The sequence below is a fragment of the Lissotriton helveticus genome, chromosome 3_1 (genome assembly GCF_964261635.1).
Source record: "Lissotriton helveticus chromosome 3_1, aLisHel1.1, whole genome shotgun sequence".
NCBI classification, from domain to species: Eukaryota; Metazoa; Chordata; class Amphibia; order Caudata; family Salamandridae; genus Lissotriton; species Lissotriton helveticus.
The window spans coordinates 1,197,485,565-1,197,508,311 of NC_136061.1; the positions used below are offsets into that span (position 1 = coordinate 1,197,485,565).

At 42.2% G+C, this 22,747-nt stretch overlaps 1 protein-coding gene across 1 annotated transcript in view; it reads left to right on the forward strand.

Annotated features, from left to right (window-relative positions):
- The window catches only part of LOC144823367 (uncharacterized), an 888,205-nt gene that overhangs the window by 668,438 nt on the left and 197,020 nt on the right, over nt 1-22,747 (forward strand). Inside the window, exons 12-13 of the mRNA XM_078681837.1 lie at nt 10,119-10,187; nt 10,916-10,976. Coding sequence (XP_078537963.1) covers nt 10,119-10,187; nt 10,916-10,976 — 130 coding nt within the window. The remainder of the gene's footprint in view (nt 1-10,118; nt 10,188-10,915; nt 10,977-22,747) is intronic.

Here is a 22,747-nt window from a genome sequence, read left to right on the forward strand (position 1 = left end):
CTATTGTATTGAAAATGTTATTTTCTATTTTTGAATGTGTGTAATAAAGGTTATGTTAGGGTGAGTGAAGGTCTGCCTTTCTTCCACAAGGATGATGTCATCAGTGATGTCATGAGTGATGTCACTGACCATGTCATGAGTGATGTAATATGTGACGTCATCAGCAGTGCATTGCGGGCGCGCGAGTTATAGTTAGCTAAACTAACTATAACGGGGGAATTTCAATGGTTTTATATGAGTGAAATGTCCAGCTAACTATAACCTGTGTCAAACCTATGGTTTTTTCAATGAATTTCGAAGGTTTTGTAAATGCTACTTCCTAACTATAACGTGTGTAAAACCTATGGTTTTTTCAGTGAATTTCAAAGGTTTTGTAAATGCTACTTTCTAACTATAACGTGTGTAAAACCTATGGTTTTTTCAGTGAATTTTAAAGGTTTTGTAAATGCTACTTCCTAACTATAACGTGTGTAAAACCTATGGTTTTTCAGTGAATTTCCAAGGTTTTTTAAATGCTAATTCCTAACTATAACATGTGTTAAACCTATGGTTTTTTTCAGTGAATTTGCAAAGTTTTTTAAATGCTAATTCGTAACTATAACGTATGTGAAACCTATGTTTTTTTTAGTGAATTTTTGCCTGTCGGAGTTGTTTATGGAACCCCTGAGAAACTTTAGGGAGTCACAGAGTGTCTACCTTGCCTCCTTTTCACGTTTTGAAACTTTTATGTAAATCGGGCAAAACGCCATTTTAAACCGACGTGCGCGACCGGGTGCGCGCACCCCGTTATTTTTTAACAAAGAAAAAGTTTTTTTTGCATCGTCGAGATTCTTCTGGAACCGCCTAAGAAACTCTACGGGGTCAGGGAGTGTCTACCTTGCCTCCTTTTCACGTTTTGAAACTTTTATGTAAATGGAGCAAAACGCCATTTTAAACTGACGTGCGCGACCGGGTGCGTGCACCCCGGTATTTTTTCAACAAAATAAAAAGGTTTTTTTTGCCCGTCGAAATTCTTCTGGGACCCTCTGAGAAACTCTAGGGGGTCAGGGACTGTCTACCTTGCCTCCTTTTCACGTTTTCAAACTTTTATGTAAATCGTGGAAAACGCCATTTTGAAGCGACGTGCGTGACCAGGTGCTCACACCGCGTACACGTACCGGTGCGCGCACGTCAAGTCATGCGACTTGAAAACAACACTTTTTATTGGTTCATAGTAGTTTCTGTTCTAGAATTTTCAACAACCCCACCTACTTCCCTCACTATCTAAAATTATTGTGTACGGCGAGCAGAGCCCCACTCTGATCGAGCGGAGAATTAACGAACATCAATGCTCTGAGACAAGATACATTTTTCCAAAGTTTGCATTTATTTTGTTCCTGTTGAACAGTTTTGTGGTTGAAGATTTCTGTCCCAGTTTGAAAAATCAAAAAAAAATATAAAACTTAAAAAAAAAGAACAAAATTAAAAAAAAAAGTTCTTTTCAGAACTAACTCATTTTTCCAAAAGGAGCTATGGGGCATATTAACAAGATGTGTGTTAAAAAACGCACATCCCATATTTGACTAATGCCGGCTATCGCCGGATTACTTCGGCGTGTTAGCGCGTTATCAACGCGCAACACAAAGGCGATAGTGAATCCTGTGATAGCCGGCGATAGTGAACATTAGCGCGTTGAAAGAAGCGTTGTTTTCACACGCTAAGGTGTTCCTTGTTAATATGGGGGGGGTGGATTCAGCTTTATGATCCACACCCCCATGTTGACAATGCCTAACGCCTGGTCAGAGCAGGCGTTGGGAGACCTGCGATAAACAAGTTTTACCCTGGTCTTTTCCTCCGAACGCCTGTGGTGGTGATAGGCTATTCCCACCTCCAACCATATTTTGCATGTGGTTGGACGTGGGAACGCCTACTTTGCTTGTCATTAGCGACGTTTCTTGCTGACATGCAACGTTGGCTTGTGGCAGGCGTTGCAATGCCCTTTTTAATAAGGCGCTGTAAGTATCGCCGCTTTATCGGCGAATTGTGCCGAGAAAGCGGCGATACTTCAGGTTGTTAATATCATCTTTCTTTTGAATGAATGTGTAGTGTATAAATGAGTAAATGAAATTAATGACAAAAATGTAGTAAGGGACTGAGCAAATGACTGAGGTAAAGGAAGTCTATTGACTGAAGAAAGTGAAGTAAAAGAGTGACTAAAAGAAGGGGGCTAATGTGCGTTACATGGTGCATCTCTGCAAATCATCAAGAATGCGCCAAGTGAACTACGACAAGAAAAACCACCCGTGCGCCACCATTGATGTGTCACATTTACAATGTGGCGCACCATGTCGAAAGCTGCTGAAAGATCTAATATTATCAGTATAGCCCTCCCACCACTGTCCAAGGCCTCCCTTACCTCCTCACAGGATTTGATAAGGGCTGATTCAATACTATGGTCGGCTCTAAAGCCTTACTGGGAGGAATCAAGTACATTATTACAGCGTAGAAAACTATAGAGCTGGGCATTCATGGCTTTTTCGGTGAATTTTGCGGGCAGGGGAAGTCGCGAGATAGGCTGATAATTTCCCGGGTCTAAGTGATCCAGAGAAGGCTTCTTTAAGAGGGGGAGTATTGAGGCCTTTTTCCAACCTATGGGAAAAGGTGGGCCAACTACCTCAGATGTGTCCCCCTCATTAGTTTCACTGATGTAAGCGCCAGCCCTGGGTGACCCCTCGGGGCCTCAGGGGTCCAGCAAATGTATCAGGTCGCTCTCCATTGGCCTGTTAGTCCTTGCCCGGGAGAAGAAGCCACCCCACATGGTTACAGTTATGCCCCCAGTCAGACCACTCCTCTTGTGTCATCCCGGGTGGCCCTCAGATCTCAAGCGCGAGCCCCATGATCATTGCTGTCCGCCCCTACGGTGCCTTCTGAAGTGGGGGGATGTAGAGGGCCCCCGCACCACTTCATAACCAGCACTCTCAGCAGCAAACCTCGGGAGGGCCCTTCCTTACCGGCACTCACCTTGTCTTGTGTCTGCAAGCCTCCCGACACTCGCCACTAGTCCCAAGCGGGGTATACACCAACCGCCAAAGACAACCGGGCCCAGCAATAGTCCAGCGTTGCGGTGATCTGCATGCTCCATCCAGCCATTCAGCCCACCGGGGCCACTCTACTCACTGGGCACCCTTGCTTTTCGGTCCGCCTCCTCACGTATAAAGGAGAGGGGGGCGAGCACAGGCGGACCCCGGGGTCATCTCCCCCAGCTGTGCATATTAGCTGCGAGGTTTCCCCTGTCGCGGCCGCTTGGCTCACGCAGTACGTCTGGCTTTTCTTCAGGGGCCGGTCTTTGGCCTGTATTCAGTCAGCAGGCCCGCCCCTCACCGGGCTCTCACACCTCTTCAGTCGCCCCCAGAGGAGGGCAAAAAACTGTCCATGGGTGTGGCAAAACACTCTTCTCCTGGTCCAGGGCTAAAAGCCTGGCGATGTTGCAATTACTGCAGGATTTAGCAGAGGCGGTTGGCACAGGTAAGAGCGGGGTGAGGCGGGGGTCTTGACTCGTCGATGCAGTAAGTGCAAGGTAAGTGATTTTATTCATATTTTAATTTAATTTTACTTAACCTGTCGCCTGTCGACTTCCCCAATCCCCCCCCCCCACCCCAGCATAGCCCCACCACCCTTACCTGTGCCAGCCTCTAATGATGTTCAAGGATAACCCCGGGCATGCAAAGAGCCATCCAAGGACGTGTCATATCGGCCATCGTGCATGGCCAAGCCCCCACAGTTCTTTATAATTTAAATCCATTTTTTTTGTCTGTGTGTAACTCGGCTTTTCTAAAGAATTTACAGGTGTAGGCATTGCTAATATGTATATAAAGAGAAAAAACTGGCTACTGAGAGTTCCTTTGCCCTTTTTTTTAAAGAGGGAGAGATGAATACCTGTATATGATTCCTTTTCTGTAAGAAAAAGAGAAAAGAATTAAAATATTGAGTATTTATTGTACTACAAATTCACTTCAGTCATTACCCACGCTTATTACACCTTATTGCTAATGTTACCATTAATTTATAGGTTCTTGGCGGGTAACCTTCCATATTTTAAAATGCATGATTTCTTAATATTGTGCATACAATAAAGAACCATTAGAAGTAGCAATTGCCTACTCAAACTTAAAAAACATAATTAATCAAACTGGTAGTAATTTACATAATGGGTGGGTAGCCTCAATGTGTGGTATTGAACCGGCCCTCCTGACCTACTTGGACACCTCTTTTAAATAAAGAATTCAAGAAAACACCAAGAGAGTCCCCTGAAATTTTCTGGATATTGTGTGATTATTTTGCATACTTATCCTTGTAATTATTGAGAAGCTATCACAGACACGTGTGCATTATTGGTTTAATTTTCGTTATACTTAAACCATCTACTGAATGGGTTGACAAAATGTACTTTGTAAAACTTAGCAAAGCCTATAAAGCAGAACATAATGATTTTTCTTATTTAACTGATTCTATAATTGTTTGTACTTGTTAGAATAATTTATAAAAATTGTTCCGTAAACTCATGGATTTTCACCTTTTATTATTCATGCCTAATATCAGTCTCTGCAGCAGCTGGAACTAATTGTGTGCACCAAAGTCTTTGATTAAACCAACTCAATAACAGTTTCATACAATTGACAAACTTATCTCTAGAGCAGATGTGCTATGTAGTTTGAAAATACTTCTGATAGTCTGAAAATATTTCTGGCAAAGATGACAGCTCACAACCTTGTCTTGTCCTAGCGCATTATTAGTGTCCCACAGTGTTCAATGTTCAAAATAATTACTGTGATTTTTTATATTATGCATTCATTCCATACACATATTATTTGTGTGTTTTATATAGCGCGCAGCTACCCCAACGGGGTCTCCCGGCTCGTGTGCTCAAAATGTCAGATCTTGTCCCGAAGGAAGTTTAGCAGAAGAGGAAGGTTTTAGGTGCCTTACAGAAAGGTAATTCCTCCTGGATCTTACGGAGGTGAATGGGAAGTTTGTTCCATTCGGAAGAGGCGCACACTTGAAAGGTTCTGCCTCCCGAGCGAGCTTTCTTAAATCTGGGAATGGTAAGCAGAGATTTCGAGTTTGACCGGAGGTTTCTAACATTGCTATAGGGGAGGAGACAGGATGAAAGGTAGGCAGAGCCATGTCCTTTTATTGCCCGGTGGGCCAGAGTCCAAGCTTTAAACTCTGCCCTTTTGGGGACAGGCAGCCAATGCAGACTCCGCCGATGAGGCGATATATGCTCTCTGAGGGAGATGCCACAGACTAGTCGGACCGCAGCATTTTGGACTATTTGTAGTCTGTTGCACAAACCTGAGGCAAGTCCGAGATAGAGACCATTGGCGTAGTCCAGGTGAGATGTAATTAACGCCTGGACGATGATTTTCCTGGTATGGCTGGGAAGATAATTAATGAATTTTTTAATCATTCTGATTTTTGTGAAGCAGGCAGCAGAAACAGCATGAATTTGGTTGTGAAAAGAGAGACATGTGTCCCATCTAACCCCAAGGTTTCTTACTGATTCCTTGGGTGAGGGGGCCACGCTCAGATCTACTGGCCACCAGAGGTTTGAATCCAAAGGGGAAGGTTGATGGAAGAAAAGAACCTCAGTTTTTCATGCATTCAATCTCAGGAAATTGTTGTCCATCCAGCGAGCTATATCGCGGAGGCAATTTTTTAAGGGGTCGAAAGTGGTAATGGAAGGGTCATCACATGGAACAACAGTTGTATGTCATCGGCGTAAGAAGTCACTTTTATTCCAGTCTTGGAAATAAGCTAAGCCAAAGGGGAAAAGTAAACATTAAAAAGAAGAGGACTCAAAGACGAGCCCTGGGGAACGCCCAATTTAAGCGGGCGACTGGAGGAGATGTAAGGTGGAGTAAACACTGCTTGTGTGCGATTGGACAAGAAGGAAGACGCCCAGTTAAGAGCCCTACCCTGAATGCCTATTGACCGAAGACGGTCCAACACGACAGGGTGGGAGACGGTGTCGAATGCTGCGGAAAGATCCAGCAGCACCAACACCACTCTTGATCCCCTGTCCAGTGTCCAACATACGGAGTCGGCCATCTCTATCAGTGCCGACTGGGTACTCTACCCGGGTCTGAACCCATGGTGGGAGTTGTGAAATAATCCATGAGTTTCTATAAAACCGGCCAATTGCTGATGCACCAGTTTTTCGAGGATCTTGGCCAGGGCAGGGAGTAGCGAATTAGGCCTATAATTAGCCGGGATATCGGGGTCGGCACAGGCCTTTTTAAGAATGGGAACCAGTCGGGCATGTTTCCAAGAATCTGGATATACACCGGTCCTAAGGGAGTCGTTCAAGATGCCATTAAGAATAGGATTGAGAAGTGGGGCAAGAGCTTTATATTGCTTTGCCGGCCAGGGATACATTTCAAAAGCTCTGAAAGAGAGCGGTCCTCCGTAATCTCCTCGAAATCTGAGAAAACTAAAGCTGGAACATGGAGGACAGATGATTTATCCCCGATATCATGGCTATCAGTGTTGGAGAAAGACTCATATATAGACGCTATTTTCTCCTCAAAGTAGTTGGAGAGTCGGGTGCAGAGAGATTGCGACACTGGGAGTTGGCAGTGAAGGGCCTGGGGGTCAGTGAAGGTTTTTACAGTGTTGAAAATCTCCCTAGAGGAGCCTTTCGCTTTATTAATTTTCTCGGCAAGATAGCAGCGTTTGTGATTTATGATCTTTTTCCTGTAGTCCTTGAGGGCAGCTCTGTATTTGGTTTTACTATCCTTAGAATAAGAGTGTCTCCAACGGCGTTCCAAGAGTTTACACGCCGATTTACATTTACGTAGTTCGTCCGAGTACCAGGTTGCTGCAGGGGCTGATCGGTAGGTTTTTGTAGGACGAAGGGGAGCGAGGGAATCAATAGCCGTGATGACCCAGGTATTTAGGTTAGCTAAACGTGAATCCAAATCTAAGGCATCTTTTGGAGCAGCGGACGGAAGATGAGCTGCAATGCTATCCAGGGAGATCTTGCTCCAGTTTCTACCGACCTCCTTGGCCAGTATCCTTGGTCTATCCTGTTGGTGCGTATAGATGGAAAAAGGAATAAGGTAGTGATCAGACCAAACTACCGGGCTGGGCTCGCTGACCGCGATATCCGCGAGATTGGAACAAATGAGGTCCAGCATATGACCCGCCTTGTGAGTGGGAGAGGAGATCAACTGATTTAGTCCACAATCGGACAGAGTAGATATAAAGTTAATGCTAGTTATGTCGGAACTGTCCTCCGCATGAAGATTAAGCTCACTCCTTACCAGCAGTGAGCTAGAAACACCGGCTCTCCGGCGAGTGCAGGGAAGGTAATGTGCAGGCAATTTTTTAAATAAAGCAAGAGTTAATAAAACACAAGCCGCAGATTCAAACTTATTTAAAAAATCCTCTTCACCTCCCGGCTTTCCGCCTCAGGAAGGAAGTAATGAGCAGTATTTTTGTAGGACGAAGGGGAGCGAGGGAATCAATAGCCGTGATGACCCAGGTATTTAGGTTAGCTAAACATGAATCCAAATCTAAGGCATCTTTTGGAGCAGCGGACGGAAGATGAGCTGCAATGCTATCCAGGGAGATCTTGCTCCAGTTTCTACCGACCTCCTTGGCCAGTATCCTTGGTCTATCCTGTTGGTGCGTATAGATGGAAAAAGGAATAAGGTAGTGATCAGACCAAACTACCGGGCTGGGCTCGCTGACCGCGATATCTGCGAGATTGGAACAAATGAGGTCCAGCATATGACCCGCCTTGTGAGTGGGAGAGGAGATCAACTGATTTAGTCCACAATCGGACAGAGTAGATATAAAGTTAATGCTAGTTATGTCGGAACTGTCCTCCGCATGAAGATTAAAATCCCCAAGCAAAGTAAAATTTGCATAACGGGAACTGGCCTGAAGCACAAAGTCTAACAAAGAGAGAGGGCAGTTGAGATGTACTAGATTTTGGGGGACGATAAACTAGCAGGCCAGAGCACGCAACATTGGGGGTAAATTTTATGCAGAAGGGCAGGGCCTCAATAGATTCTATTTGGTTGTAAGGGAAGGATGAGGTCGTCCATTGCGATCTATAAATGATGGCAACTCCTCCTCCATGATTCTTACTCATCCGATTGGCACACAAAATACCAGAGCCTGAAGGAATAGCTAAAGATAAGGCTGGATTAGTGTTGTCTTCTAGCCAAGTTTCCGTTAAAAAGAGAAGATCCCATTTTTTGTCAATAAGAGTCTGGGAGATGTCTAATGAATGTTTTACAAGGGAGCGGCAATTAATAAGTCCCGCCTTGAGTGTTGAGGCCTTTTGGATGGTAAGGGGTGAGGCAGGTGAAATAAAAACTGGGCAGTGATCCACCAGCTTACCTACATCTAATATGGGGGCCACAAGCATTGCAGGGGTAGGACTTGATGTCCAGGTCCGATGGAATGGAGTGTAGATAGGCACACTCCTTACTCCTTAAGGAGAGCAAATACTGTCTGTTGTAGGAAATGCAGTCCGTGGGACCAAAACTGGCAGCGTCACTGGCCCTGGCCGCGGAAGGGTCGCGGACGGGCACAGACGGGCTTGCCTTTGGCGTGCCCGCTGCGCTCGTCCGCTGCGCGGTCGGTTAGTGGCGGGCATATGAAGCGGAAGAGGGTGGGAGGGGCCAGGCAACTGAAGCGCTACCGTTCCAATTCACCCAGGTGGCGGCTATTGCTGTAACAGAACCCCGTAGCAGCACCTAGATCGGCTGCGGGGGGGCCAGCAGTGAGCTAGAAACACCGGCTCCTCGGCGAGTGCAGGGAAGGTAATGTGCAGGCAATTTTTAAAATAAAGCAAGAGTTAATAAAACACAAGCTGCAGATTCAAACTTATTTAAAAAATCCTCTTCACCTCCCGGCTTTCTGCCTCAGGAGGTAAGTAATGAGCAGTATGCGGCGCGGTGAAAAGAGTCCCTTTTAAGCACGGAAGAGGGCGGGAGGGGCCAAGCAACTGAAGCGCTCCCGTTCCAATTCCCCCAGGTGGCGGCAATTGCTGTAACAGAACCCCGTAGCAGCACCTAGATCGGCTGCGGGGGGGCCAGCAGTGAGCTAGAAACACCGGCTCTCCGGCGAGTGCAGGGAAGGTAATGTGCAGGCAATTTTTAAAATAAAGCAAGAGTTAATAAAACACAAGCCGCAGATTCAAACTTATTTAAAAAATCCTCTTCACCTCCCGGCTTTCCGCCTCAGGAAGGAAGTAATGAGCAGTATGCGGCGCGGTGAAAAGAGTGCCTTTTAAGCACGTCAGAGGGCAGGAGGGGCCAGGCAACTGAAGCGCCACCGTTCCAATCCCCCAGGTGGCGGCTATTGCTGTAACAGAACCCCGTAGCAGCACCTAGATCGGCTGCGGGGGGGCCAGCAGTGAGCTAGAAACACCGGCTCTCCGGCGAGTGCAGGGAAGGTAATGTAAAGGCAATTTTTAAAATAAAGCAAGAGTTAATAAAACACAAGCCCCAGATTCAAACTTATTTAAAAAATCCTCTTCACCTCCCGGCTTTCCGCCTCAGGAGGGAAGTAATGAGCAGTAAACATAGTTTTTCTCACCCTTTTCTGATGATCATTTTCCAAAAATATTCCTAAAACATACAGTTGGATGTCTCTTGCACATCTTGATGTCATGAAAATTAATGGTATTTTCCTAATCAGATTAGTATTTTCTGAAATTCAAAGGTCAAGGTCTCCATTCATTGTTATCAAACTATTTTCATTTAGAATGATTTCCCTGGATTATTATTCCACTCATTAGTAAATCTCTGGATTTCTTTGATCTTTATAAAATGTTTGTGCCATCCACTTCATCGTTTATATAATGTCCCTTTTGCATCTTTTTGTTCTGCTTTCATTTTGCCATCCTATTATCTTTTTACTCATGTGTTCCTTCTTTTAGCTGCTATTTGGATTTAACCAGCATATCCTGACACAACTGTATCAATGGATTTATACATCATGCACATTTTATTAATTCTAAATTCTAGAATTTGACGAATAGTTGAATTTTTATTAACTAGATCATTTTGGAGGCTGGAGTTTAAAATAATGTTCTTTTAACACTTGATTTATCCTATTTTAAGGTATCTGGGAGGTTTAAGGCTTCTGCAAGCAACATGCAAGAAGTTTTATCATTACTGTTCTGAGAAAGGGTAATGTACATTTTGTAATACATACAGCGTTTACCGTGTTTATATTGTGGCAGGATCAAAAGGTTATTTTAGTCATAATCCTAATAGGCCCCATAGTGTCTGATTTTTGTTTGGCAAATGATTAGTCCGTCAGAAACATAGCATGTGTCAAAGGTTACTATACAGTTTAAATTATGCTTACAGGATATCTCTCACTTTTGTGATGGAGTAACCCATCCGCCAAACTCTAAATCAGGTCCCTATTTTTATATATAGTTGAAGGCACATCCCATAGACAATGCGATGCACAGGGAAATGATCAGTCAATACCATGGGAAGGTAAATGTCCAGTATTATCTTACAACTACGGCACAGTGTTGTGCACCCAGAACACAGGGTGCACAGCACTGTGCACCCTGTGTTCTGTGCACAGGATGCACAGAACACACACAAAACTGTACATATTTGTATTCAAATGTTACACAGTTTTTACACTTTTTAGGTAATGGGAGAGGTAGTGAATTTCCCAGAATCACAGGATTTGTTTTTGGTAAATTGCTAGTTCAAGGAGTAGAGCCCAAATAAGAATGGTTTAAAACATCAGGAAATATATAAATGCCCAATTTGTTTCTGTTATTTTTGTGTGCATATGTGTGCCTGTGTTTTTTTGTTGATATATGCCCAAAACTAAACAATGATGCTGTAATCAACGTATCAAAATGACTTTACTGTTTTGCTCTCTTTCTTAGAATTGCGCTACCAAAACAGAATTTTACATTGAAGTACAATGTAAATATTCCGAGGCAGGTGGTAAGTTATTAATTTAGTTTGTTCTAAATATGCATTTGATAAAGTTGTTTATTTCACAAAAAGTGCCGTACGATTCTGAAAAAATGAAGTATTTTACATAGTAAACATTTCTTGCAGTAGTAATCAAGTGGTGCTGATGACGCAGTCGCCTGGATGAAAATATATATATATAGATAGATAGATAGATAGACAGATATATGCAAATGCACAGAGTGGAATATGCTATTTATGACAATTGTTGATAGAAGGGATGCACCATGACTCTTGCAAGTCGAAGCTTTGAATGGGTCATGGTGTGCTTCTTCTCCCCTCAACAATGGTAATAATTAGCGTATTACAGTCTTACATTCTCCCTATATGCATATATGGGTTATGCCTGTAGTCGGCCAAAAATCAAAGAAAAAATATTGTGATACACATATATTGTGTCAAAAATATTGTCAACAAATATAGTGTGACTTAATACAGAATGTAAGAATGTTTTTAGGTATACACTACTTTTTTCAATATCATATATAAAATTGTTTTCTTTAATATATTTGCAGAAAATATCGTTTTTTAATTGAGTTACTTTATTATTGGCAGGTATTACTATTATGATATTGTTTCACACTGTTTGTAATTTTAAATATGAATTTCTTTTTATTTATATAGTAATTGTACATTTAGGAGCATTTCTTTGGCTTTAAAGGGTGTTAGGGTGGTATTTAATATGTACATTATTGTTATTTGTTATTGATTTGTATGTTAATTAAGTACATTTATAATTATGTTATATATGTAATTGGCTAATAAATACTCTAGTTATTTGTTAACTGTTTGATCATCATATTTAATTAGAAAATTGGTTGTATTATTATTTGTTTTGATTTAGTTTTTGTGTAATAATTAATTTTATAATAATTTTTAATTTTTAAACATTTTAAATAGTTTTAATTGTTAGTGTATTTGTGTGGGGTGGTAGGAGGGAATACTTTTTTTAATGTTTGTTTTTTTAATTTTTTTTATTTATTTTGTAATATGACATTTACATTTTTTAATAAAAATCTTCAATTAATATATTTAACATTTCAAATATGCTTAGATATGTTTATTTTGTTTTATAGTTAATGTTTTTTTAAGTTTAGCAGTTGTAATAGAAAATCTAATCCCTTCAAATTCAAACACTTTCCCTACTTTTGCTTACTTCTGTTGCTAAGTTTGGAGTGTAAATCTCAACCCTCTAAAGTCCAACATGTATCCCCACTTTTTCTTTCTTTGGAGTAGAAATAGTACGTTTGAACCTTCCAAAGTCCAATACTTTAGCTAATGCTTCTCAGATTGAAGCAGGCTGCTATATCTAACCCCTCCAAAGGCCAACGTGTTCCCTGTTGCTCCCCAGATACAAGTGAGAATAGTTTACCTAATCCCTCCAAAGTTCAAACTGTTCCCTACCGTTACCCAGATGTCAGTTGGAATAGTATATCTGATCACTCCAAAATCCAATTCTCTCCCTAATTTTGTTAGGATTGGATTGGGAATAGTATATCTACCGCTCCAAATGCCAACTCTTTCCCTGCTTTTTCTTACTTTGGGGTGGGATTAGTAAATTTGACCCCCCGCCCCATGCTTCAACACTTACCCTACTGTTTCCCAGATTGAAGTGGAAATAGTACATCTAACTCCCCAAAGTCCAATACTTTCCCAGCTTGTTCTCAAGTTGGAGTGGGGGTAGTACCATCATCAAGATTCTTTATTTGATTTCAAACTTCAAAGGTACAAAACATCCATATAATACATATAGCAAATTTTGCTTCATTCAGTAACTTGATACATAAATGTAATGAATAAAACACCAAAATGCAATCATAAAACTTGTCCTCAGCAACCTGACAAAATATAATTTAATTACCGAGGTTGTCCACAAACTATCCCAATAATCCCTCAAGTTATAATCTTATCTCAGTGAAAATGTTAAAATTCTCCCCAGTTTCTAATTAATAAAACTTGTTATGTATTAAATAGTGCAATATTCAGAAAAGAGTATTTAGAGATAAATAGCCAATAAATAATAACAATAAAAACATGCAGACATGATGCATAAATAATTAAAATTATTTCCTCAGAACAGCCCATGCACTAAAAATACTAGAATTTCCAATACTTTCAAAAAATTCTCCCGCTTAATCCAGATGTTAAACAAGAATTAGCTCACAAACCTAATTTTTTGCACCAGTCACGTATAAACCTTAACCGAGGGATCGCAACGGCGCGATCCATGTTCTTTACGTCACTTAAGGAATCTCTATATTTGCCTAATTCAGGAGTAGTCCAGATACAAATCCAGAACAGTAGTGGTTTTAAGTGCGCCTGATCAGAAACTCTTTTAATTTTGTATCAAAAAAGAGTGGGACCATGGGGGTACTTGCAGGGACCGAAAGCAAGGCTCTGACAAAACAATTCTCCGTCACTGCAAGCCTCGTGGTATAAGTGTAACCCCAAACTTCAGCACCATTATGTGCGGCTCTTTGGGTATAGTGTAGTTCCTATATTCCCAATAGGCTCTGCGCATTGGAATAATAAATCCTGTAGTTTAGACGTAGGACTGAGGTCGACTAGGTCTCTACCGAATCTATTGGACTTAATTGTGAGTGCCAGCTAGCTCAGAGGTCACTAGAAACGTTCTCGAATGCACAAGAAGGGATTAGTTTCTGACAACCGCATAAACATGACAACTTTGTTTCCCAAGAATAAGAAATCAATCTCTAGAGTCGCGGAAACAATAGATAGCTATTTTACTCAGTCATGTGTGCATGCTTCGTTTCACCAGAGGTGCTGAGAAAATAGAGAGACGGGCGTTTTCAATAAAAAGTATTTATTGAACAGTCTTCTTTCTCAAGCATAAGAAATGTACTGCTACAATCGTAATACTGGTAATAAAGTACAGAGTATATAATACGAACAGTATTATAAAGTAGTACTGTAAAAGCATGATATGGTTTCTAAGCCATAAATTGCCTTAAAACGGATAAAATACATACAGTGTTAAAATGATGCCTAAAAGTACTCAACTGGTGCTTCTAAAATATGCCTACCCCGGTGTACCTGACCTAAGCTTAGAACAAGGGAAGAAGTAAGTGAGGAGTAGATTAAGTTTGGTATTTTCTGCCAAGAATCTAATCAAGAATTCGATAAGGGTCTAATCCGCTCCGTACCTTGGTTTAGAATGAAGGAGGTCTTGTATCTCTCTCTCAGGACTCGATTTCCCAGTAACCCGCAAGGGTAGCCTGGAAACACTGGAGCTGGATTTCTCCAGACAGAGTCTCTCAGTGCGTCAGCTGGAGGGTCGGCTTCCTTCGGCACTTGCTGCTGCAGGGCGTCGGGCAAGTAGTTAGTCGATCTGCTCCAAACCACTGTGTGTCTGCTTGGGCAAATCTAGGCATATTTATACTATGAAGGTGCCGAGTTTGACGTGAGATTGGACTTAATACCGTCATAGAAGACTCAGTTCTTTGAAAACTCCATGATTTCCTAGATAAGTTAGTATTCAGGCAAGGGGATGTCCCTAGCTGCTGAAGGCGGGTTTTTCTAAGAAATCGTTGCTGATTCTTGGAACATAGTGGAAGTAGCCATGCCGTATTTGGGCTGCATAGGCTCAGTCATAATATGGTAATGATTTCTATGCCTTTATAAGGATAGGATAATCCGTACCTATATAAGGACATGAATCGGGAAAATTTACACTAGGGTCATAGATTCATTTACAACACCCACTCCACAATCTTAAGTTCAATAAAACTAAACCTGTAAGCACTGAACATATCTAAAGCTGGTGTATACAATCCCACCCAAAATACAACATACAAAATTGCATTTGAAAAGGCTTGTTTGAATGTAATGAGTATAGAATAAGCAGGTCTTTATAGACATGAAGCATAGTATACATTCTATTATTGTAAAATATATTCATGAAATGTCTCTAAAGTTTAACAGAAAGGGAAAATAAATCTTCGAGACCATCCCATATCATACTTTATAAGACATTTATGTTCTGATTATTAGGCCAAATATAGTCATTAGGAAGTTTTTCAAAAAAAATCTTGTTCTCTAAGAATAGTTCTACTTTAAGCAGGTTACTCTGTGCCAAAAGTTCCATTTTGGAAAAAGTTCAAAATAGTAGATTGTTTTGAAAAATGAAGGCTGAATTTCAGAGTTCAGAGTACGCTGTGTAAAATAATCAAAAGTTATTCTCAGGAGTGTCAGGCGAAAACATCAGATCGTCTAGGCTGGCAAAGAAACCGTCTACCGTAGTAGGTGAAAGTGGAACCACTTCAGTTAGCAGATCAAAAGTGCAGAAGTGTGGATCATCGACGTCAGCGTTTGATGCATTAGCAATGTCCGTAGGAGATGGTACCTGTATGCCTGTGGTTTCTCGTATCTCACCCTCAGTTAGACTTGCGGGTGAGACCTCAATGAATGCCGTCATCAGAATAGGCAGCCGTTGGGGGCAACACGATGCATGAGCCGTTACTGGACCTAGCAAAGCGTCAACATCTGATGGCAGTACTGATGGGAGTGTAAGACAAATGTCCAACATGCATTCCTGTCCGCAAAGCAGGCATCGAAGAACAGGTAAGATGCAATCTTGCCAGATTGGTCTGAACGATAGAAACCAGGTTGTGTTCAGATCTCTTAAACGAACCAAGCCAAGATCTGTGAAATTCTCTCACGATACCTCATGGCAAGGAGGCATTGATCCATGGTAGTCTGGGTGTTGCTGGTGGCTGGACTTGCCATATTGGAGCAGAAGAAATAAAAATAGAATTCCTGCTACTAGTCCCAAGATGAGAGGCAGGCCGCCGAACACAGAGTGCACGAAATTTGGAAAAATCCCGAGGACTGCTTCAAATGGTGTTAACAGTCCCGAAAAAATCGTCTTCAATACATGTGCGATGTCGCTGGTATCAGACATGTTTAAGATTTGACTTAACATTTCTGCGAAATGTACTGGGCAGTTTGTGGATAATAATGCATGTATCTCTGCAGAAGACCTTGCAACTTGCAGATCATACGTTTCTCTAGACGAGGTCAGTGGCACATTTTTTTGTAAAAGAATGACTTTCATTCTGCTTAAAGTATCAATTCGTATAGAAGAGATATTCAGTGAAGGCCATAAGTCCGTCCCTCTGTCTGCCTTGTGCGTTGGATACAATACTTGCATACAACAAGTGACCATGGATGACACACTAACTAGATAAGCTTTGCCTGGCAACATCCCACAACAGCTGTGATCATACAGCATAACGTAACTGCCATTGGATAGTTGCCTGAAAATTGGTTCTATCACTGTGGAGGGTGTCCCGTGCAGATGGCATGAAAAGTTATTTGCAGAACCGTCGCAGGCTCCGTGTAAATTAATACCTTTGCACAAAAGTGTACCGCTTAGTGAGTTCATACAATTATTACCACTAAGGAACACCTCTTCTCCCCTATTCCAACATTTATGTGTGTAAGGAAAAGTCCAGGTCGACTTAATGTATTCTTTACCCAACCTTTCATACAGGCCCGCTGGTATATGCTGTAGACAATACTCGAACTTGAAAATTGTCACTGGTATCGTAATGGTGCCATGTGTTATCTATTCAATGACAGGCTTCTCAGAAACTGTTAATGGTAATCTTTCCAGTTTGTCAATGCTCAGCACCGTATAGTCTGCTCCTTTTTGTGCCAAAGAGATTTGTTTATCTGTAATGTTAAATACAGAAAACAATGACATGGTGTTGATTAGACTCCATGGCACGTAGCCTGAACGCAGATTTTGTAACGTCCAGCCCAGCTGCATTATAGAACGTAATTGAGACTGGCCATGTTGTAACATTCTAATGGTTAAAGAGAAGAGATGCACCCTCTGGTAATCCTTATGTTAAACGTGTGTAGTCCTTTTTCATTTCTTAATGGCATGAAAGCCTGCTTTGCGCTCGTCTCTAAACGCTGTTTACAATGTACTGAAACCACTACGAACCTTTGGTACGATTCGTTCAGACTGCACAGCCAAATTCTGCGATTTGAATCAAATGAATCAATTGCATTATATTTACTCTCCTTTTCTTGGTAGGTAAACTGTCCGTTTTACACTTTAATCCTAATTTCATCCTCAATTCATTTTACTCAATGTTTTACGATGTATATTTGTTCACAAAAAGCTCAGGAATCCGAGGTAGGTTGCACATGGCATGATTTTATTTTGGCAGCCCAATGCATTTCAAGAAATTAAATTCTCTTCATCAGGGGCGTCTACAAACACAAAATAAATGTTTTTAGCTGACATGTTTCACTATATAAAATACTTAGTAACACTTCAGTAACCATAACAAAATTAATCAGTTCAATAACACTTCAGCATCTATAACACAATTAATCAGTAATGCAACAAAAACGTATTAACAAGCCTGCTGGAGAATGGTCTGATCCACGTTTAGAACCGTTTAAAAACTCTAGGGTTTCCTCATTAATCATACCCCTCATCTATAGTACTTTGTTTTTCCTTTTTTAACAAAACATATTGCCTCAATTTTAACGTGAACTACTCTGCTCTTACCATGGCTTGCAAATCCCGGTTTTTATTAAAATGAGAGCCTCCTCCCTTTTCAGACTTGTGACCGCGCTCTGGTACAAAGTGAAGATTTTTTGAGAATTCGCGGCTTTTTCTTTAATAGTCCGATGACTGGTGAATGACTAATTATTCTGTTCAGGTGAGTGAGAATGGTTCTACACTAACACTAAGAACGGACTTCTATCGTTCCCCTTCGTTATTTTTTTTACATGACACTTCAATTCCCAAAATCCTGTCAATGTCTTCTCCACTCGCTTAGTATCTACGGAGCTCACATTGTTATGCTGGTGTTTACAGTACTTTAAAAATACTCTTTTAAAACAGTCTTTAATGTTCCAAACATCTTCTTAATTCTGTTAGCAATCAATATTTAATTTCTTATTTGGTTTCGTGAACTGGCAAGGTAACAAACCCAGGTCCTGTGCTCAATCTTTATGCAAAAATTCTGTATCGATGTAGTTCGGGTCTCATATTTCCTATGAATCCTTATTTTAATGATGTCTTCGTGGGTGCAATCTCGTGGTGAGACAAATGTATCATACTAATGGTTAAAGAGAAGAGATGCACTCTCTGGTAATCCTTATGTTAAACGTGTGTAGTCCTTTTTCATTTCTTAATGGCGTGCAAAGCCTGCTTTGCGCTCGTCTCTAAACGCTGTTTACAATGTACTGAAACCACTACGAACCTTTGGTATGATTCGTTCAGACTGCACAGCCAAATTCTGCGATTTGAATCAAATGAATCAATTGCATTATATTTACTCTCCTTTTCTTGGTAGGTAAACTATCCGTTTTACACTTTAATCCTAATTTCATCCTCAATTCATTTTACTCAATGTTTTACGATGTATATTTGTTCACAAAAAGCTCAGGAATCCGAGGTAGGTTGCACATGCCATGATTTTATTTTGGCAGCACAATGCATTTCAAGAAATTAAATTCTCTTCATCAGGGGCGTCTACAAACACAAAATAAATGTTTTTAGCCAACATGTTTCACTATATAAAATACTTAGTAACACTTCAGTAACCATAACAAAATTAATCAGTTCAATAACACTTCAGAAACTATAACACAATTAATCAGTAATGCAACAAAAACGTATTAACAAGCCTGCTGGAGAATGGTCTGATCCACGTTTAGAACCGTTTAAAAACTCTAGGGTTTCCTCATTAATCATCCCCCTCATCTATAGTACTTCGTTTTTCCTTTTTTAACAAAACATATTGCCACAATTTTAACGTGAACTACTCTGCTCTTACCATGGCTTGCAAATCCCCGTGTTTATTAAAATGAGAGCCTCCTCCCTTTTCCGACTTGTGACCGCGCTCTGGTACAAAGTGAAGTTTTTTTGAGAATTCACAGCTTTTTCTTTAATAGTCCCATGACTCGTGAATGACTAATTATTGTGTTCAGGTGACTGAGAATTGTTCTACACTAACACTAAGAACGGACTTCTATCGTTCCCCTTCGTTATTTTTTTTACATGACACTTCAATTCCCAAAATCCTGTGCAATGTCTTCTCCACTCGCTTAGTATCTACGGAGCTCACATTGTTATGCTGGTGTTTACAGTACTTTAAAAATACTCTTTTAAAACAGTCTTTAATGTTCCAAACATCTTCTTAATTCTGTTAGCAATCAATATTTAATTTCTTATTTGGTTTCGTGAACTGGCAAGGTAGCAAACCCAGGTCCTGTGCTCATTCTTCATGCAAAAATTCTGTATCGATGTACTCTGGGTCTCATATTTCTTATGAATCCTTTTTTTTTTTCTTTTTTTTTTCCCAAAAACCTTTATTGCACCTTTAAGTGTACACAGCTGTAGGCCTACAACCCATGGGGCTGGCCGCCATCACAATCTTGCAGTCATCATGCAGGAACATCAAAACGGAATCCAAATGTTATTCTATTTACAATCCTTATAACTGCATTAATTTAAAAGGTACTGTATAATCATTATTCTGCCAATCAGTACAGGTTCTTGGTTTTCTATTTTTTCAAAAAAAACAACAAAACAAAAAAGGCTTGAGGAATCACACTGTGGTCATGCATTGTTGGTGATCGGTCGCATTAACTGAGTAAAGAGGCGTCCCCCCATTGTCAACTCCACCCGATTCTTCCAATACTACACTAGATCATGATAGTGTGAGTGCTCAGGCTCCCTCGGACGCGGCTCCCCCGGCGTCCTCCCTTACCTATCTCTCAAGTCTATCCTGTAAAACCTTGGTTAACCCCGTGTTCCGTGGCCACCCTTCCCTTTGGACTCTGTGAGGTCTATTATTCCTCCTCCCCTTCCTCATCCGACATGTCCTGATCATCTTCCGGCAAGGGATCACAGATCTCCCCTCTGTACACATTCCACTTAGTCCAGATTTTGTTCCATTACCCCGGACAGGCTCGGTTAGAGTACACCGCCCTTTCTGTCACCATAACCCTTTCCATGTTAATGCACCATTGTGTCTTTGTTGGCACTTCTGCCGCTCCCCATCGCTGTGCGATATCACGTTTAGCCACTATCAAGCCCACCGTGACCCAGAGTTGACTATATTTGGACAAATCAGTAGGTTCCCATACATTTAAGAGGCACCTCCGTGGTTCGGGTAGCAGTGAGATCTCTAGTGTCTGTGATACTGTTCGCATTATTTGTCTCCAAAACTCCTGGACACGGGGGCAGTCCCATATAGTGTGAAAAAACGTGCCCTCCTCCCCGCACCCACGAAGGCAGTAAGGGTGTTGTGCTCTGTTAATGCGGTGTAACAGAGTCCTAAGGTAGTATATCCTATGTAAAATTTTTAGTTGTACAAGTCTCAGTCGTGCGGAGATGCCTACTTCCTTAGGCAATGCTATCGCCTCATTCCATTCACGTTCGTCCATCTCACGGGTGTCCCCCTCCCATTTCTCCTTCAATGGGGTCATTGGGTCAGGTAAGTTATTAAGTAGTTTACGGTATGTAAGTGATGTCGCACGCTCAATCATAAAATCAGTGAGAAGGCGGTCTTCAAGCGGGGATGATTCCGGCAACTCAGTGTCCGGGGGTATGGCGGCGAGTAACGCATGTTGTATCTGAATATATCTGTAGAATTCCCTCTCTCCCAGGTCGTATGACTCTCTCAGTCTGTCAAAAGGCACCACACCTCCCCTGTCCCAGAGATCCCCCACTGTAGATATCCCTATAGCATCCCAGTGTGAGAAGCCTCTGCTGTTTCTCATGTTACCTAAGGCTCGAGAATCCCACAGTGGTGTAAGCTTGGTTATTCTCCCCTTCCATCCTAATGCCGCTGTCGCCGTATGCCACAGCGTCGCGGTTAGTCTGGTGGGTCCCACCAATTTACGCATTTTACTCTGGTCATAAAACGGAGCCAGTAGACTATTCGTGCCTAGTTGTGTCCTATCTGCTTGACATGCTGGCTCATTTTGCGGAGTGTGTATCCAGTGGTTGATGGGTTTCAGTTGTGCTGCCCAATAATACAATTTCAGATTAGGCAACACGATCCCGCCATCGTACCATCCCCTGTGTAGTTTGGTTTGCGCAATGCGCGCCGGGAGGTTCCCCCATAGAAGATTCGATACCAATGCCGCTACTTTCTGGAAGAATCTCGGAGCCACCGGACACAGAGTATTTTCAAGTATATACAGGAATCGGGGCAAGGACATCATTTTATATAGTGCCGCCCTCCCCAGCAGCGTTAAAGGCAGCCCCGCCCAAAACTTAACATCCTGTTTAAGTCGCTCCATGGGAGGCCCTAGATTTTTATCCATAAACTCCGTTGGGTCTCTTGTAACACTGATACCTAAGTATTTAAAGGAAGATCCAGCTGCCCTTAGAGGGCATTCTGTACTCAGTGCTGGAATCGGACCCTTCAGGACATACATCTCCGATTTGCTCCAGTTTAACGTATACCCTGATACTTTACCATGGCTGTCACAGAGACACAAGAGTGCCGGCACCCCATGTTCTGGGTCCGTTAGGTATACCAGCATGTCGTCCGCATATAGGGAAAGCCGGTCCTCCCAGCCCTCCGCCCAGCGTATGCCCGTCAGTAGCGGTGAGGTCCTTATTAAAGTGGCTAGTGGTTCCAATGAAATCGCAAATAGCAACGGCGAGAGGGAGCATCCCTGACGAGTGCCCCTCCCCAGAGGGAACGTTCGCGAGATATGGCCGTTTGCCACCACCTGCGCAACCGGGTCAGCGTACAATAATCTAATCCATGCAATAAATTTGGGGCCGAATCCCAAACGAGACAGAACTTCAAACAAGTAGTTCCACTCTACAAGGTCAAAGGCCATCTTGGCGTCCAGGGCCAATATTACTGCTTGTGTTGGGATCGAGTCCGCCTTAGCCAGCACCCCATGTAATCTGCGCAGATTAAGCGCCGTATTTCTATGAGGCATAAATCCAGATTGGTCCGGATGTATGAGGTTGGGCAGATGAGGCAGAATTCTGGTCGACAAGAGTTTGGCGAGGATTTTGACTTCTGCATTAAGTAGCGAGATGGGGCGATATGAGGAGCATTCCTCTGGTGGTTTCCCCGGCTTGGGGATGGCTACTATAGTGGCCAGTCTTTGATCTGGTGGAAGTATTCCCTTCTCTAAAAATTCCTCGTACATTGCTAGTAGATTTTTGCTCAGGCTCTCCGGCGTCGCTTGATACCATTCTATGGGTATGCCATTCGGTCCAAGCGCCTTGCCCGGGTTCAAAGCATTAATAGCCAATTGGATCTCATCTGTAGTTATGTCCGCATCTAACTCTGATGCAACCTCCGAAGGAAGTGTCTGGACCTCAATCTGCTCTAACGCCGCTCTGGCCCTTTCAGGTGTTACTACTCTCTCAGGGGTGTATACCCCTTCGAAGTGGGCCACGAGCGTCTCGACTATTTTTCTGGGCTTGTGTGCATCACCCCCAGACTGTTCCTCACTCGCTGGACTCCTCTAGAACCGCCTCCCCTCTTATCGAGCCATGCCAGCATCTTACCCGCCTTGTCTCCCACTTCATAAATCCTATTCTGCGTGTCAGTTATATGTCCCTTAACCTGATTCCGTAAATGGTCCGTGTAGAGTTGCTGTTGGAGGGTAAGTGCGTCTGACGTGGCCGGAGTGGGGTGCCTTTCATGCGCTGTTGACAATTCCTGCAATATTAATTCCAATTTGGTTAGTTCCTGAGCTTTTTCCCTTTTGTA